The following is a 15907-nucleotide window of genomic DNA, read 5'->3' on the forward strand; positions in this document are numbered from 1 at the left end:
TTTTAATATTAATTAACTAAAATGTGAGTATATTACAACTTAACTTTTATTTTTTTATTAATAGAATATTAAGCCTTGATTACATTAGAAAATATGTAATGGCTACTCTTGTAATGTAAATTTTATATTTACAATCAAATACAAAATTGATAACTAGCCTACTTTATTTTTATACTTATTGGTAACTTTACTATCTGTATCTAGTGAATGAAATTATTTTTATATAATTGATTTGATCAACAAAAGTGTATTAGTGGTTATATTTATTGTAGTTAAGTCTTTCTCATTGATTATAAATTTGTATAACTTATAACTATGAATTAGTTTAATTTTTACTTGACAGCTTTGTAAAAAATAGACATACGGTTTTTTTTGATTAAAAAACTAAAAAGATGTAAATGCAATTTTTTTTATTTATACATAAGATTCAAGAAATTATATTCATTGTTGTTCAATATCGGAATTGATAACAATTAATAATATCACTATGTTCAATATTAAGATATTCTGGAGTATTCTCAGCTGCAATGGGACGACCTTTAAAAAAGAATCGTAGAAAAGGAAAATCCACACCCTGAAAAATGACAATTTTGAATAAATTAAAAATATTTAAATTATAAACATTAAACCAGCACCATCTAAGTTTAGTTAATAGCTACTATATAGAAAAGTAAAAATATCTATATCAATATTAAAAAATAAAATAGCATACATTTTTTTAAAAATCTAATTAACTTATATATTATACAGATGTTTATTACATTGTTTAGTATACCATATAAAATAACGCAACACCACTGCATTTCTTTATCTCAAAAATGTGTGACTTTTCAGGTTTGCTCTTAGCAGTTCACTCAAAACGTATTTAGTTATAATGTTAGTTAATTAAGTATTGATATATTATTTAAGTTAATTTTGATATATTAATTTTAAAACAGCTCATCACTCTGTGAAATATAATGTTGTGAAACAACAAAAACTAAACATGAATTGCTAAATGTAAATTAACCATGTACTTGTTAGTCTTTACAATATTACATTTACACACTTATAAATAAGTAATTATGGACAATAAATGCAGGTGTGGTAAAAAAATTATAGAATATAGTGGTCTGCATTATATCTAAATTATACAAGTTATACTAAACTATTATACACTAATTTAATATACATAATATTACATTTAATTATTATTTTGATTAATAATTATGTTATACATTTATTTATGAAAATCAAAATTATACTTTGTCAAATTTTTACATATAGAACAGTATATTATTATGGTAGAGAAATTAGCAATGAAAGCTATGAATTAGATCAAAATAGAAAAATCATATTATTATTATTCTATCTTAACAATTTGATTGCAAAATATTGATTTTCAATACTAATTTCAAGTAATACATACGGAAGTATCAAAAATGTAATTGATGTTAATATACCAAACTTATATTTACTACTTTTTATTTCATTAACATTTTACTGATAATATACTGTATAGAACTAAAATAGTTACAATTGCAATAAGCTACTTTTAAGCAGTTAATACTTACAATTCTTTCACTATATGATTCCATTGTTTTTCTGAGTGGATGTTTTTTAGACAACTTGAATATGTCGATATTACCATCCCACATCGAACGAACTTGAATTATAATACTATTTTCAGAATCGTTCTATAATATGAAATACATTTATTAATATTGATTGGGGTATAAAATCTAAATAAAATACAGATTTGAAATTAAAACTATAAAAGGTTTTCAATTAAATTATACAATTATTAGCAATTTTTACTCTTTCACAAGTTGTTGTGGAAGATTTTAATTAATAAAAAACTCGGAAAATCATTTAGATAGTATTTCTTAAATTAATTTAAAACATACTAATATTATTGTTTTTTAAATTTTAATATTTATGATAAGTATTTTTTAATGTATTTATTTAAAATTTTGGGAGGGGTTACAGGTAGTAAATTAGATTTAGTTGGTATATTGAGGGTCTAAAATAAAAATGGTTAGTATTTATAATAATCGGTAAAAATGATAAAAATTTAAGAAAACAGTAATTTTTACGCAAAAACAGTAAACTGTTTGTTTTTGTTGTAGTTAAAAAAATATATAATAGTTTTAGATACTCGAATTTATTTGTATGAATATTTGAATTAAAAATGTTAACAAAACTTGTGAAAACTACGTAAATTTGCAATTTTCATAACTATGAATATCTTTTAAATTTATATTTATATTCCTAACGAGTGAATAAAATAATACGCGGACAAACCAAATAGAAGTCAAAGTTGTGGTATAGTAATTTTAAAATAGCGATGAGAAAACACGTGATACATGTCGGCACAGCCGCACAGGTATGTAGTAGACGTGACTGATATTACTATACGCCATTACGACATGTAGACTTTCGAATATTTATTTTTTTACTTAAATGTGCAATACAATTTTGTAAATACTTACGAAAGTTCCATCCATTTTTCAATCTTTTTAAAGACGTTTAGATGATGAAATTTCACTGTAATGGTGGCAGCGGCGGCGGTAGCGATGGAATGTGTACTACACTACAGCACTGAACTCAAACATACATGTTCATGCATGAAAATGAGTAAAAACCGGTCTGTTTTCTCTTGATATTAGGTTCATCCCTTCTCCATGCCACAAGTGGTTATTGTGGTTTATACTACTGGGTGGCCATATGTATACGTAAGTAAAGCATTTTAGGAGTAGACGCTTGGAGTGACCAAATGAACAACATTAAACTATTGTATCCGTTACTCAACCTTATCACTAATAAGAAACCGTTATCATACTTTAAACATTTTTAAATGTTATTGTTATAAATTGGCTCGAGTCTCGAATCTGTCTTATCTTTCATCATAGAATAAAGAATATCTTTCCTTGTGTTACAGCCAACGGGGCTTGATAAGTCCGTCCAGTTTTAAGGCTGACGACACTTCACCGCACCCCTATATTTAATTGCGGTGTTTCCTAGTCCGGGCTCTGAGAGTCAGACAACCCCAAGTTTCCCGCCCGGCGTGCCAGTTTTGCTTATGCACGATAATGAGCCACTTCCGCGATCAGGGCACGGCGGTTTCTCGCTCGAACTAAACCTCTTCTAGTTAAGGCGTTACTACCGCAACCACTTCGAGTCTTCCTCAAGTGCGGCGGCAGTATCACGGACAAGCGTTGATATATGAACACCAGCGATCGCGCGTCATCCGGCTGTCATTCCTCGGAGCGCCGGGCTGCTATTAGTAAGCCAGTCTGACGGGGCTTATCTCCGGGTACCGTGTTACGAAGTTTGAACCCGATTTTCTGACCTTTCGAGTAAAAGATATATTAGTACCTTAAATTGTTTAGTTTATTTTAACATTAAATTTGTTTTACCTCGTTGTTAAGACAATGCCAAGTTGTATTTTGTGTAAACGTTCATGTTGGGCTAAAAAAGGCATTAGTTTTCATTGGTAAGTAACACTTGTAAATATTTTTTTAGATACACGTTAAAAATATTAACAATTTAATTTTTGTAATGTATAGACTACCAACAGATGAACCACGTAAGAATTAGTGGATACAATTATTTGTGGATTGGGCACTAATACCACCAAAGTTAAGCCTTCTACCTCCATATCCTCTGAATATTTCGACTCTAACTGCTTTAAGAAATATGTTCAATATTATTATATAAAAATGTATTCAATTGTACAAGCTTTAAATTTTTGCAAAGATATCTTGTAATTAGATGATTTTAAAGAATGCACCGCCAAAATAATTCATTCAAACATTCAAATATTAAATGACACAATTTGATATTTTGAATTCGAAACATGGTTAACTTATGATTTTAAGGGTACAGTTAATGATATTAATTGTTCTTGTATTTAATTACTTATTCAAAAGTTTTAATGGTATGTAAATAATTTAAAATTAAATATTATATATTCTTTACTCTATGATTTACACATACAGCCGGGCTCATGAAAAGTGAGCGATGACTCCAGGGATCCAAGTAGCCGAATTGAATAAGGGACAAAACTAATTAGCGTCATTTTTAAATTTTTGAAATACGTATTTTATTATATCACCATACAATAAAATATAATATAATATATTAAAATAATATGGTTCCAGTCAAAAAATTGAAGAATAATTCATATTATGGCCGTCCAGCACAACCCCATGTCATCCGGACCAGTTGACCTGACAATAAACAACAATACTGAGAATCCCTTGTTTAAAAAATATTTGAAATCCACTCATCGGCCAAGATCATGTACTTTTCGTGAGCCAGACTACAGTCTTCGTTTAATATACTAGTGGTTGGTGACTCTATGCAATTGGTAGATTATATTTCAAGTAACGTTCACACGCAAAAAGGCACGCGTTTTTTAAAATATTCTGCAATGATGACGAAATCAATTTTGAGATCTAGAAAAGTAGTGACGACAATAGTTGGGAAGAATTTTAAAATGTTAAAAATGTAGATAGTACATAGGTAGGTATAAATACCGATTTTTTTTTATAACGTGTTAATGAAACATAAAATTATAGTTTTCTTTCGTATCAAAAACTTGAATACTTTTATTTAATTCGTCATCTTAATTGATTATGAATATTTTTTATTTTATATAATCTTCAATACTCATAGGAATGAACGTATCAAGAATCTTGACTGAGGTAAAAAGCTCTGTTAAGAAATCACCTAACTGCTCTTCACTGAACACAATTTCCTACAAAAAAATCCCGGGCTGCACACAGAACTAGAGAATAGTTAAAGTAGTGGAAGAAAATGCAGGCATGGCGTCAAGGGGGGCAATATGGGGCTCTACCCCTCCAGAAAACAATTCAGCCCCTTCGCCAGCACTCCCACCCGCTAACTAAAATTTATGTACGATATAATAAAGTCATAAAACATTATTTTTAAAAGAGCTACATCAAATAATTTATGAAATATACTTTTTTTAAATTAGTAATATTAAGTAAATACTTTCGTATTTTCGAAAATATATGTTTTAAGTTTTTGATGCTATAAAAACTGATTTAATAATATTAATATTTTATATACAAAAACGAAGAATAATTTTAACTTAATTTAATGTTTGTTGTATACAGGTAAAAATATTTTTAGTTTACTTATAAATTTTAATATGTTTAATAAATAAACTAATATTGTGTAAAAAGTTACTTAATAATTAGTAAAAAGAAAGGATTTCTTCAAATATCTACGTTTTAGTATATATCCATGAACTATTTTAACCTCCAAAATTCAACAAAAACTACAAAGTAGATTCTTTAATACATAATATATTATGCAAATACAAATTAAAAAATGTATTGAACTAAAATCTTGAAATTTACAAGTTAAATAATATTAGGTAGGTAATCAAAAATTTTTATTTAGAAAAATATTATTCTTACTGGTATTGATGCAATTTTATACATTTTTATTAAATATTTTAAAGTTTTAAGATTTTCAATCATTTAGTGTTTGGTGCATAAACAGAAATTATGTAAAATATCAATATTTAGTTTATTTAATATATTTGTCACTACTAAATAAATTAAATTTAGTATAGATTATAATAATTTAATTAATGAAGTTTGAACAAATAACATCTTCAGTCTTTTTACAGTGGATTAACCTACAAGTATTATCTAATATGGAAAAAATCTACTACAATTTTAATAAAATATGTTTTGAAATTTTTAAAATAAGAAAAAAATCTTTTATTTATTTATTATTACCTACCTTTATTGAGTACCAATCACTGGATGAAAACAAACAGACAAAAGTATCCCAAACCATTGCATTAAAAGTTGAGTAAAACAAATTCTTCTGTACATAACTAAACAAAATTACTTTAATTTATATTTATAAATTGTAAGAAAAAGAAACATAATTATTCATTCACAAAGGTATATAATAAAGAAATTGTCATTTTTGTACATCATTTTTAATGCAGTTGTTGAAAGTCTGTGATCTAACATCTCCATACATAAGATACGTAAAAAAAAATATATATTTTATTTAAATAACTTCAGTATTTGTTAAAAAAACCTTAGTCCACGTAAACAAAAATATTTACCCTAATCTGCCCCCCCTTAAAAAAATTCTAGTGCCATGTTTAAGGAAATGCTCTATTGAGTGAATCAATCTGGTGCATTGATTAAAAAAGCTTACATATAATTGGACTAATAATTAAAAAATACTCTAAACGATGATGGTGTTGATAGTCGATGATTAGTATTGATGGTGTATTTCACTAGCAAGCCTGGGCATCCTCTCAAACACCATGATGGGTGCTGGTAGACATACGCAATCATGACAGACTCCAATACAGATCTAGAATACAACAACCGATGACAATAGGGTATCTGTAAATAATTAAAAAACAATTCCAATCAAAATAATAATAGAATGGATTACATAGAAATTTTGAACACAGTACAATAAGGTCACATGCATCGACTTGTTAATAAGCAATTTAATATGTTACTGTTTATGTAATTCAATGTAGTTGGTCTTTTGGTGTAAATGCCTTAATTCACTGCATGATATGTATAATAAATTAAATTGCAAATAGTACTAAAGACAAAAATAAAAATACCAAATAAAATAAAATATTGTGTATGCTATCAAACAATAATTAAAAAATATAACAAAATAATCTTATAATATCTTTATAACATATGTAGAGATACACGTAAAGTATGTATGGCATAATATATAGTATATTAATTATTGAAAATAAAATTTACGGACACCACAAAAAAGAAAATAAGGTATCTGTAAATAATAGTTAAAATAATTTTAATAAAAATAATGTTAATATTTATTACGTAGGATCAAACAATTGATTATTTTCAAAAATATTTATTAGCTCTAAGACAACTGACTGTAGTATAGTACCAATTTAGTTGTAAAAAGAACTCGAGGGACTAAAGACGAGTAAATCACACCATTAATCTACACCATTAAATATTAGAGAGTTTAAAGGTTACCATAAATAAAGAATTTTCAACTAGAATAGAAAAAAATAACATACTAAACAGCTGACATAATAAACAGTAACAGAGTTATTAGAAAGAGTTTAAATGGAACATTTAACAAAGAAACGCTATGTACAAGTAGTTCAACATATAAAATAATTTAATATCATTAACAGTGGTATATAATAAAGTATTAAATATAAACCTCATCGTTACCAATGAAAACAATAAGAGCAGTATCACACTTACTTTTATAATTATTATTGTCACATCTGAGTATAGCATAGTTTGTTTAACTAAGTTTATTATTAACAAAGCTACCACATAACCATGTTTTTGATAAAAATATAAGTTAAAGTGATTGGAGAGGGTTGTTTTTTGACCGGATCTATCTGGTACAATCATTAACAGATCTTATATAAAATTGGACATATAATTAAAAATTACTCTTAACGATGACGATGTTGATAGATGATAATTAGTGCTGATGGTGTATTCGACTAGTAAGCCTGGGCGGCCTCTCACACACCATGACAGGTGCTGGCGGACTTACGCAATTATGACAGGCTCCAATACCGATCTAGAGTAAATACAGGCAATGACGGAGACCACAATAAGACAAAAAGGTATCTGCAAATAATTGTAAAAATAATTTTAATAAAAATAATGTTAATATTTATTACAAAGGATCAAACAATTGATTATATTTAGAAATATTTATTAGATCGAAGACAACTGACTGTAGTATAGTACCAATTTAGTTGTGTAATTCACTAAGGTAAGGTTTCATTAAAAATAATACTTTGGAATAGTCAAACATCAGAACCTGAAAATAACAAAGCACCTTTTAATCTTCGATGTAAAAATAAAAATCAGCCATTTATTAAAAACATCGACAGTTATAAACACTTAGTTACTAGTCAGAAGATGAAGATTGTTGATTAAAAAATAAATAAAGCTAAAAAATAATTGTATAAAAATGAAAAAGGAGATATTGTACAAATAAAAGACATTGTTTTACTAACAATAAGTGATGTTTTATATTACATTAATCATTGTTTGGACGCTTAAAAAACTATTTATTTTTTTACATTATCCTTTTTATTAAAGTAAAAATGTGCATCTAATCTTGGTCATTTTCTGTTTTTAAGGATCAGAGTAATATTTTAGAAAAAAAAATATATATATATTCCATTCATTAACAGTAATATTTAATTTAAACATTTAAACCTAACCTTTATCTATTTTTTAAGTTAAAATCTATTCTAAAACAAAACATGATACCTACAATTACATATTATGACTAATACTTCAATCATTAAAATATAAAATGTCATAAAATTATATCAAAAGGTACAAATTATTGTAAAGACCAAAATTGAAATCTTTAACTCTACCTATTCCTATTCTTTTTAAAAGCTTAAATGAGTAGAGTGGAGTAGTAAAGGTTAGGTTAGTCATTTAAGAAGAAATAAAAAATTTAAAAATATAATGATAAAGATACAAAATGTAATGTCTAATTTATTTATTTTAACTAAAAATTAAGTAAAAATGTTCCTTTGATAAGTGTACATAGATTTTGAAATAATATATATATATATTAATTAAATATTTTTGCATTTTTATTATGTTTTTCATAGTTTAAATTTTTATCATATTATAAAATTTTAAGTTTTTTTTATCTAAATTTATAACAAATATCTAGTAGTAATATGTTTATATCATATTATGTTTTAACATTAAATTATATTCTAAAATTTAGTTACTAAAATATTTAACTGTTGATTTCACAACTATTGAAAGTTTTTATTTAAAAGATTAAGTTTTTGGGATGTGTTAAGTGTAAACTGATTATATGCTACAATTTTAGTAATTGTATAGCATATTCGTTTGATTGTTAATTAATTAATTTTTTTTTTTTTTGGTGGAAGTGGAGATACACTGGTAGTCAATGGTCATATTTCTTGAAAGATGTTAATTAAAAATGTTTATGTTAGAGAAGAAATATGAGATACAAAATGTAATAACTAACATATATAAACAATGTTATAGAATTTATCAATGAACAGTTACAACTCTTAACTAATAAAAGAATGTATGAATCATAGAATAAAACCAAATTAAACTGATATAACAAAAGAGAATACAACAGATTTATGGTTCTAAAAAAATCCAAGTGTACTGTTGTACAGTTGTTACACTAACTCTAAATACATGTTAATAAATTGTAAAAAAAATTAGCATTCAAAATTAGAAATGAATGTTTATTAGAAATTTATCTGTGTCTTCACCATTAAAACTAAATATTTTAAATTATTTATATATCAAAAGTACTAAAGGAATCTATCTCAATAGAATATAGTTTTATCATTATGCAGAAAGAATAATATTTATTAGTATCTAGAGATTGCAAGTTGTAGACTGCAATCATATTTTATGTTATGGACATAATCTAACTATAAATAATTATATATGTTAGGTCTTTATATACCAAGAGGAACAAAAAGAGTCATAATCTTTAAATTAATTTATATTACCTACGACGACTGCTGCTGAAAACAGTATTATGTTGGATAATTGACTCTGATACTAAAGAATTAGTGTTTATTTTGTAGTAATGGATATTGTTATAACTAATTAAAAGAATATTTTTTAAAAGAATGTTTTATACTGGCTTTAGCCATGCATATAATTATTTTACTAAACATTATATAACTGTACATAAATTGTATGCCATACGCTTATAGTTTTATTTTTTAGAAACTTTAGCACACCAAATATGTTTGCCAATATTCAACACTAACTAGTAACAGCAACAACAAGACAATACATAAATACATAAATCTGCTAGTTAGAAATCAATTAAATTTAATTATAATTCACATTGGTAATGCAATATAGGTAATAATTAATAACTGATAGATGAGAATATATATAGATAAAAAAAAATAACAATATCACGACTTGTCAGTCGTTTTTCAGCTTACCTTTTGAAGTTGTTGAGATAAATCTATAAAGAGCTCATTAATTTGAGACTGCCAACAACCAATATGCACACAGCCAAACAAGAAAACAAATGAAAGGCATTCTTGGATCACAATACTAGCATAGACATAGGTTTATACAAGTATGATATTGTCTGATCTACAATGAAAATATAATTGTTACAAGAAACAATAACATTTTGCGAAACGTCACTTGCAAGAACTTAAAGTAATGAAATTCACGTTCTTCAAAACACTGGATAGGTACTGAAAAACCTGGTTCAGCACAAAGTTGTCGGGCTTTTACTAACAATAAAAATAATAGAACAATTGTGACTGGAAGAAAATTATGAAATATAGTAATACTATAGACATGAAATGACAATTATTTATTAGCGGAAAACTTAGTGAATAACATAATGCTGAAATTTCCAAGCCCGACAACAAATCAATAACAACGCGGTTATCAGCCCCGCGACGACGAAACGATAACACACTAAAAAACACAAACATTGATATGACGGCGATTCTCAGCTGGGTTGTTACACTCACTAATTATATCACTGCTCTCGAACGTTCAGCATCTACGAATAAAGTGGCCGTCCGGATACAAACACTATTAAACCATCATTGAATAAGGGGTGGGTGATTCAACACACTGTTACCACCCACTTAATTAAATAAAAGTTCATATAAACTAGAATTTACTATATACTATAATCTTTCTTTCTAAAAATATTATCGATACAGTTTCTAACTTTTCTGAAATATCTTTTCAATATTAATTATATGATATTATAGACACCGTCTGATATTGACCAAATCTGCGACGTTGACCTTGACCACGGTCTCACGAGGGCGCGACATACATTATCACTTAAATAAATAATATCAATATTATCACTAAACAATATATTGTTGAAAATTAGTTAAAACTGTTGAAAGAACACTTAGACGAGTTAAAAAAAAAAATTATCTATAAATTTTAATATTTTCAAGAGGTTTTCTATCAATTTAGCTTAACTCAATTAAAAATTATCATTAACTTCTCCAAGCTTGTCAAAAATGCTGTTACTTAATTGTACTTTGGAAAAAGTCAAAATTTATTGATGATGAAGCCTTTCACGGATGTCTTTCATCATCATCAATCGAGCCCTCAAAAATTATACCTCAATTGCGTCTATGAGACAGGAATTAACTTAAAAGTTTTTAGACGCGATAATTATCTGTTGCCGTAATTATTGTTTCCTCTCCGATGGCCAGACTGTAAGCCGCTGAACGCTCAGTCTTCGTTAACGCCCTTGCCTTTCTCATACTATTTAGTATTTGATTAAATCTAGAAACATTCGTCGACTCGACTCAACCACAGACGGATGTCCTCCGTATCTGACAGCTAAATTATTTTTAGTTTTTTGAAGAGAACAAAATCTGGCGTTTAAAGGTAAAATTTAATACTATTATACAAAACATACAAAAAAAAATTAATATTTTATTTATTAATTAGAACATTGTATTGATAGTTATAAAAATATAATTTTAAAAATCAAAATCTTTTGTATGTATTTAAAATTGTAGACAAAATTTTATATTTAATATTTTCCATCCAATTTTTTATTACTATTATACATACTTCTGGAGGACTAAGTTTTGAAGAATTTACGTAATTATGAATTATCACTTTCAGATTCGGATTCAAAACACTTAATTTTATAACCAAAATAAATTATATAATCCACTCATTATGACTCGTATTCCATTAATATCAGTAGTGCGACTTTTTAATTTTATTATTTTTATAGAAGGAGAAACAACATTTATTGTGATGTGTACACTATCTATAATTATTTCGAAGTTCGGTAGGGCTTTTTAAAATAATTCTCAAAAATGTATTATTGTATCGTAATATCTATCGAAAGTATTCTTCATTAAAGTTCTTAAATGATTCTAGTGTTCTATTCTAAGTTGATCAGAATTTTCGTGAATGATTACATCAAATTATTTTCAAAAATCCTTTAGTTTTTTATATATAAATGTAGATTTGTATTGTTTGCTTAATTTATTATAATGTTTTTAAAATAAAGTAACAAGTCTATTAAATAATTAATATTTCAGTATTTAAATGTTGAAACAAAAATTTAACCTTTAAGTAATATAACATAATTCCATCACTTATGTATATTCACTAACTATTAATAAATCTGTATATTTAATATTTTTTATTTATTTTACTGAACTTTACAGTACCTATAAAGAAAAAAAAGTGGAACCATTTGATTAAAACTCATCAGTGATTGTTGGATATAACTTTAAAAGTCTATTATGGAGTCACAACCTATGGAACAAAGGTACGTTATTTAAATATAATAATGAAACAATTAATAATAAAATATTTTATTTTAATGATAAAATAAAAATATTTTTGAATTTAAGTGTAAAATTTTTCTTCAACTTTTGAAATAGCTTATACCCTGTTTGAATATATTTAATCAATAAAATGTTATTGTAATAAAAATTCTGTCTCGAAAAAAAAAATTTTTATTAAGTTTAACTCATATTGTATTAAAATTTACAATTATTTATCAATCATAAATTTTGTGGATGTCATTGAAAAATAAATTTAAGTACTACTATAAAATATCTATATAAAGCATACTACGAGTATATAGTATTTAAGAACAAAATATGAGCACAAATAAATATATTAATATTATTTTATTAATGCATTTTATAAATATTACAAGACTACAGTCAACTTGGGTGATTTGAAAAATTTGATTTTTTTTCAGTTGTGAGCCGCCATCAAAATCATTTATTTTTTCAGCTCCTATTCCTGCAGGTAATTAGTTTTTTAAATCTTTCTTGTAAATAAAACAAAATCTTTAACTTAAACTGTTACTAGTAATATTATATATGCACTATAATTTTTAACAAATGTTCTTAAAAAATTACTATAGTTTTAATTATTTTAACATGATAATTATACAATATTTTTTTTTCATAGTAAATCTTGTTGAAAAGCCAGCTGAAATTAAACCGATACCTTTAAGAAATGGCAAACCTTTGGTTGAATTTAGTAAGTAAAAATACACATTTTAATTACTAACTTATTAATGATAATTAGCTTGAATAATTTATAACAATATTATTAATTAAAATGTACTGAAATAATACATAAGTAGATTGGATCAATTAAAAAATTTTACCTTAGGATGTACACCTTATAATTGAAGAATTTAAATCATAAGTACAATGATTATAATCTTTCACAATATTAACATTATAATTAAAATTTTAGCTCCAGAAATGAATTCTTCTCAACGACAAGCAGTGATTATAGCTAAAATGAATGAACTGCAGGATGAGTATCGTGAAATCCTAAAACTAAGAAAAAGAATTATAAAAAGGATTATGAAAAGGAAAAGGAAAATGGTGAATAACAATACTGATAAAAATATCATTTCTAAGCGAAAAAATTAACCGCTGCAAAGCTCTTATTACCTATTTAAAGTAAATGAATATTATCTAGATGTTTTTGAAAAGTTTATATTTGTTTCAGGACGGTTTTTAATAAATAATATTAATGTTGCCTGTATACTAAATACAGGTACTTTGTATACAGCATAATTTTACAAAATTCTGTCGATACAATTATTTTAATTGTCATTAATACTTTGCATTATCTATGTATTAACTGTGTTTTAAATTTTTTTGTTTATTTATAAAATTAAAATAGTATTCTGATATACACTGATGTAAAGTTATGTAGTAAATTAATTTAATACCTAGGTTAGACAAAATAATAAAAGTAATGTATAGAAAAATAAGATTACCTGTTTCTATAATCAATTAATGATTACAAATATTATTTATTCAAAATACTTATATAATATATATATACTTTTATTTATTTATTTATTGTAGGTTAAAAGATTTGAATACATACATTTATACTAGTATAATTTTAGTACAAGAGAAAATTTGAGTAGATATATGTTTAGTGAGTGAAGTATGAAATTTGGTGGATATTGTATAAATTCAAATTTTATTTATTATTTTTTCCCTTTTACAGTCTTTGGCTTGTATTCAACACAATAATAATTTAAGTTGTATTTATTTATTGTCCAAGTTCATTTTAAAACATAAAGATTTTTCTAACAGCTTATATTTGAAATAAAAAACTATGTAAATAAATGTGAGTTGGACAAACAATCAAATACTTGTGATTACCTTTGTCCTATTTAAGTTAACTCGGTTACATAATATAATAATTTGTACGAGTATTGTATATCATGTTTATTTCATTTTGATAAATAAACATGTGAGTTTATAAATTATAATATGCAAGTGTACTCCAAAATTGGATTTTATTATAAAAAAATTTTTTATTGTTTCCCTTTTTATGAAAATGAAACAAAATAGAACAAAGTTTTGCTCTTACACCATCCGAACATTTAAATTTTTTTTTAATGCATAAAAATAAAATCTATTAATTACGAAGTATTGAACATTTTCCTATTATATCTTAAACATAAATAAAATGCAATAAGTATTTTACTAATATGTCATAAGTATAAATATATCGTATCAAGTATTTATACATTATATCTTAAACATAAATAAATCATATATCATAAATACATATTTAAATAACAAATAATTTAAAGAATTTACAAGTTTTTATAAGGAAATTCCATGAATTTTTTTTCTTGATATATAATTGTGTCCGATATAATTATTTTAAGCCATTTGTGGTTGCTTCAAGCATGTATATTTTATTTTTCATCTAATGTTAATTACAAAAATAACAGTATTTAAAAAGTTATAGGTTGAGTTTTTAATTAGATAAAATTCCATAAGTTCTAAGATTAAAATTCAACTCTTAAAATTGCCTAAATTATTTTTAAATAAAGGAAAAAGAATCATATGTCATATAAATCCCAATCTTAAAACAATATGTATAGTATTTTTCTGTTATTAAGAATTTTTTAGTTAATGTGAATCAAAGAATGACTTAGATTTATACCTAGATTTCGGAGTGAACAGAGGTATCTATTATAAAAAAAATTAGAAGTTATATTTATTTAATAACTTAAAATTGAATTTACAATATTTTAGTAATATACAAGTACTATTGATTAGTTGTGCCATTAAAATGTATGAGAGACTTGTCTTAATTTACATAATTCATTTGTCTAACATAAATAGATACCTACTGGTTTAGTTTTTAATTTAATTAATTTTATTTTTTGTTTTACATAAAAAATAAAAAATGTAAATAAAAATATGCATTTAATATAGTAATGTTAATTTTATTCTCAATTATTTATGTTATTAAATGACAGTAAAAATATTACAACAGTAACACAATCTATTATTTGTACATTTATAATAGTATATCTATAAGTATGTATAAAAAAAAATTATCTTATTTTTGAAGGTGTTATTTTTACTTCTTTTTTGTTAAACATTTTGGACAGAACCATTTTCCTCTGGGCTCGGTAGTTACTTTGACGCACTCAAAGTGAAACCATTCAAAAGGACACTAAAATAAAAATATTACAAAATTAATAATTTGTCATATTCAAATAAATATTACACAATGAAACAATGTTTACGATAGAATTAAAATGTTATTAATTTTTAACGGTCACAATATTGTATGGTTTTCTATGTAAATAACAATAAATGTATAAATAATTATTAAATTAAATTAATATGCTTACATCTGGATTATCGCAGGCTATCATTTTATCATAAGCAATTTGGTTACATAAACAGTACGTTTTTTCGTTTGGATTGACAAGCATGCCTAATTCTTCTGGCGATTTTGCAACTCCAACACCAGCTAATGCACCAGTAAGGAGACCAGTCTCTTCTACAACACTGACCACAGTTTTTTCGCTAGGTGCTGTACTTGACTTT

At 25.2% G+C, this 15907-nt stretch overlaps 3 protein-coding genes and 1 long non-coding RNA gene across 4 annotated transcripts; 1 reads left to right on the forward strand and 3 right to left on the reverse strand.

Annotated features, from left to right (window-relative positions):
* Positions 1 to 440: 440 nt before the first annotated feature.
* On the reverse strand, positions 441 to 6576 carry LOC112592892 (ubiquitin-like protein SMT3). The gene is made up of 6 exons (XM_025337055.1): positions 6222 to 6576; positions 5761 to 5857; positions 3399 to 3450; positions 2472 to 3331; positions 1554 to 1676; positions 441 to 574 (listed from the first exon to the last, which is right to left on the reverse strand). Exons 4-6 carry the CDS (start codon positions 2484 to 2486, stop codon positions 452 to 454), a joined length of 261 nt encoding a protein of 86 aa, XP_025192840.1. The 5' UTR covers positions 2487 to 3331; positions 3399 to 3450; positions 5761 to 5857; positions 6222 to 6576; the 3' UTR covers positions 441 to 451.
* Positions 6577 to 7265: 689 nt separating this feature from the next.
* Positions 7266 to 10421, reverse strand: LOC112592893. Its single transcript, XR_003114568.1, has 3 exons — positions 9989 to 10421; positions 7755 to 7827; positions 7266 to 7631 (listed from the first exon to the last, which is right to left on the reverse strand). It is a non-coding gene; the product is annotated as an uncharacterized LOC112592893 (long non-coding RNA).
* An 871-nt stretch (positions 10422 to 11292) lies between these two features.
* On the forward strand, positions 11293 to 13501 carry LOC112592895. The gene is made up of 5 exons (XM_025337057.1): positions 11293 to 11426; positions 12227 to 12330; positions 12772 to 12821; positions 12987 to 13058; positions 13281 to 13501. Exons 2-5 carry the CDS (start codon positions 12305 to 12307, stop codon positions 13460 to 13462), a joined length of 330 nt encoding a protein of 109 aa, XP_025192842.1. The 5' UTR covers positions 11293 to 11426; positions 12227 to 12304; the 3' UTR covers positions 13463 to 13501.
* A 1926-nt stretch (positions 13502 to 15427) lies between these two features.
* LOC112592894 (inhibitor of growth protein 5-like) lies at positions 15428 to 15901 on the reverse strand. The gene is made up of 2 exons (XM_025337056.1): positions 15709 to 15901; positions 15428 to 15527 (listed from the first exon to the last, which is right to left on the reverse strand). The coding sequence occupies exons 1-2, from the start codon at positions 15790 to 15792 to the stop codon at positions 15432 to 15434; spliced, it is 180 nt and encodes a 59-aa protein (XP_025192841.1). The 5' UTR covers positions 15793 to 15901; the 3' UTR covers positions 15428 to 15431.
* Between the last annotated feature and the right edge of the window lie 6 nt (positions 15902 to 15907).

The sequence above is a fragment of the Melanaphis sacchari genome, unplaced genomic scaffold, assembly GCF_002803265.2.
Source record: "Melanaphis sacchari strain LSU unplaced genomic scaffold, SCAv2.0 Contig1997_pilon_pilon, whole genome shotgun sequence".
Lineage (NCBI taxonomy): Eukaryota > Metazoa > Arthropoda > Insecta > Hemiptera > Aphididae > Melanaphis > Melanaphis sacchari.

What these genes read in the sequence shown, in the direction of transcription:
- LOC112592892 (XM_025337055.1), bottom strand. An exon ending in AATCATATAGTGAAAGAATT is followed by an intron (nt 575 to 1,553) that starts GTAAGTATTAAC and finishes GTCATTTTTCAG; the next exon opens with GGTGTGGATTTTCCTTTTCT.
- LOC112592895 (XM_025337057.1), top strand. Translation starts at nt 12,305, where the DNA reads ATGGAGTCACAACCTATGGAACAAAG. An exon ending in TCACAACCTATGGAACAAAG is followed by an intron (nt 12,331 to 12,771) that starts GTACGTTATTTA and finishes ATTTTTTTTCAG; the next exon opens with TTGTGAGCCGCCATCAAAAT. An exon ending in CAAACCTTTGGTTGAATTTA is followed by an intron (nt 13,059 to 13,280) that starts GTAAGTAAAAAT and finishes TTAAAATTTTAG; the next exon opens with CTCCAGAAATGAATTCTTCT.
- LOC112592894 (XM_025337056.1), bottom strand. Translation starts at nt 15,792, where the DNA reads ATGCTTGTCAATCCAAACGAAAAAACGTACTGTTTATGTAACCAAATT. An exon ending in TAGCCTGCGATAATCCAGAT is followed by an intron (nt 15,528 to 15,708) that starts GTAAGCATATTA and finishes TTTTTATTTTAG; the next exon opens with TGTCCTTTTGAATGGTTTCA.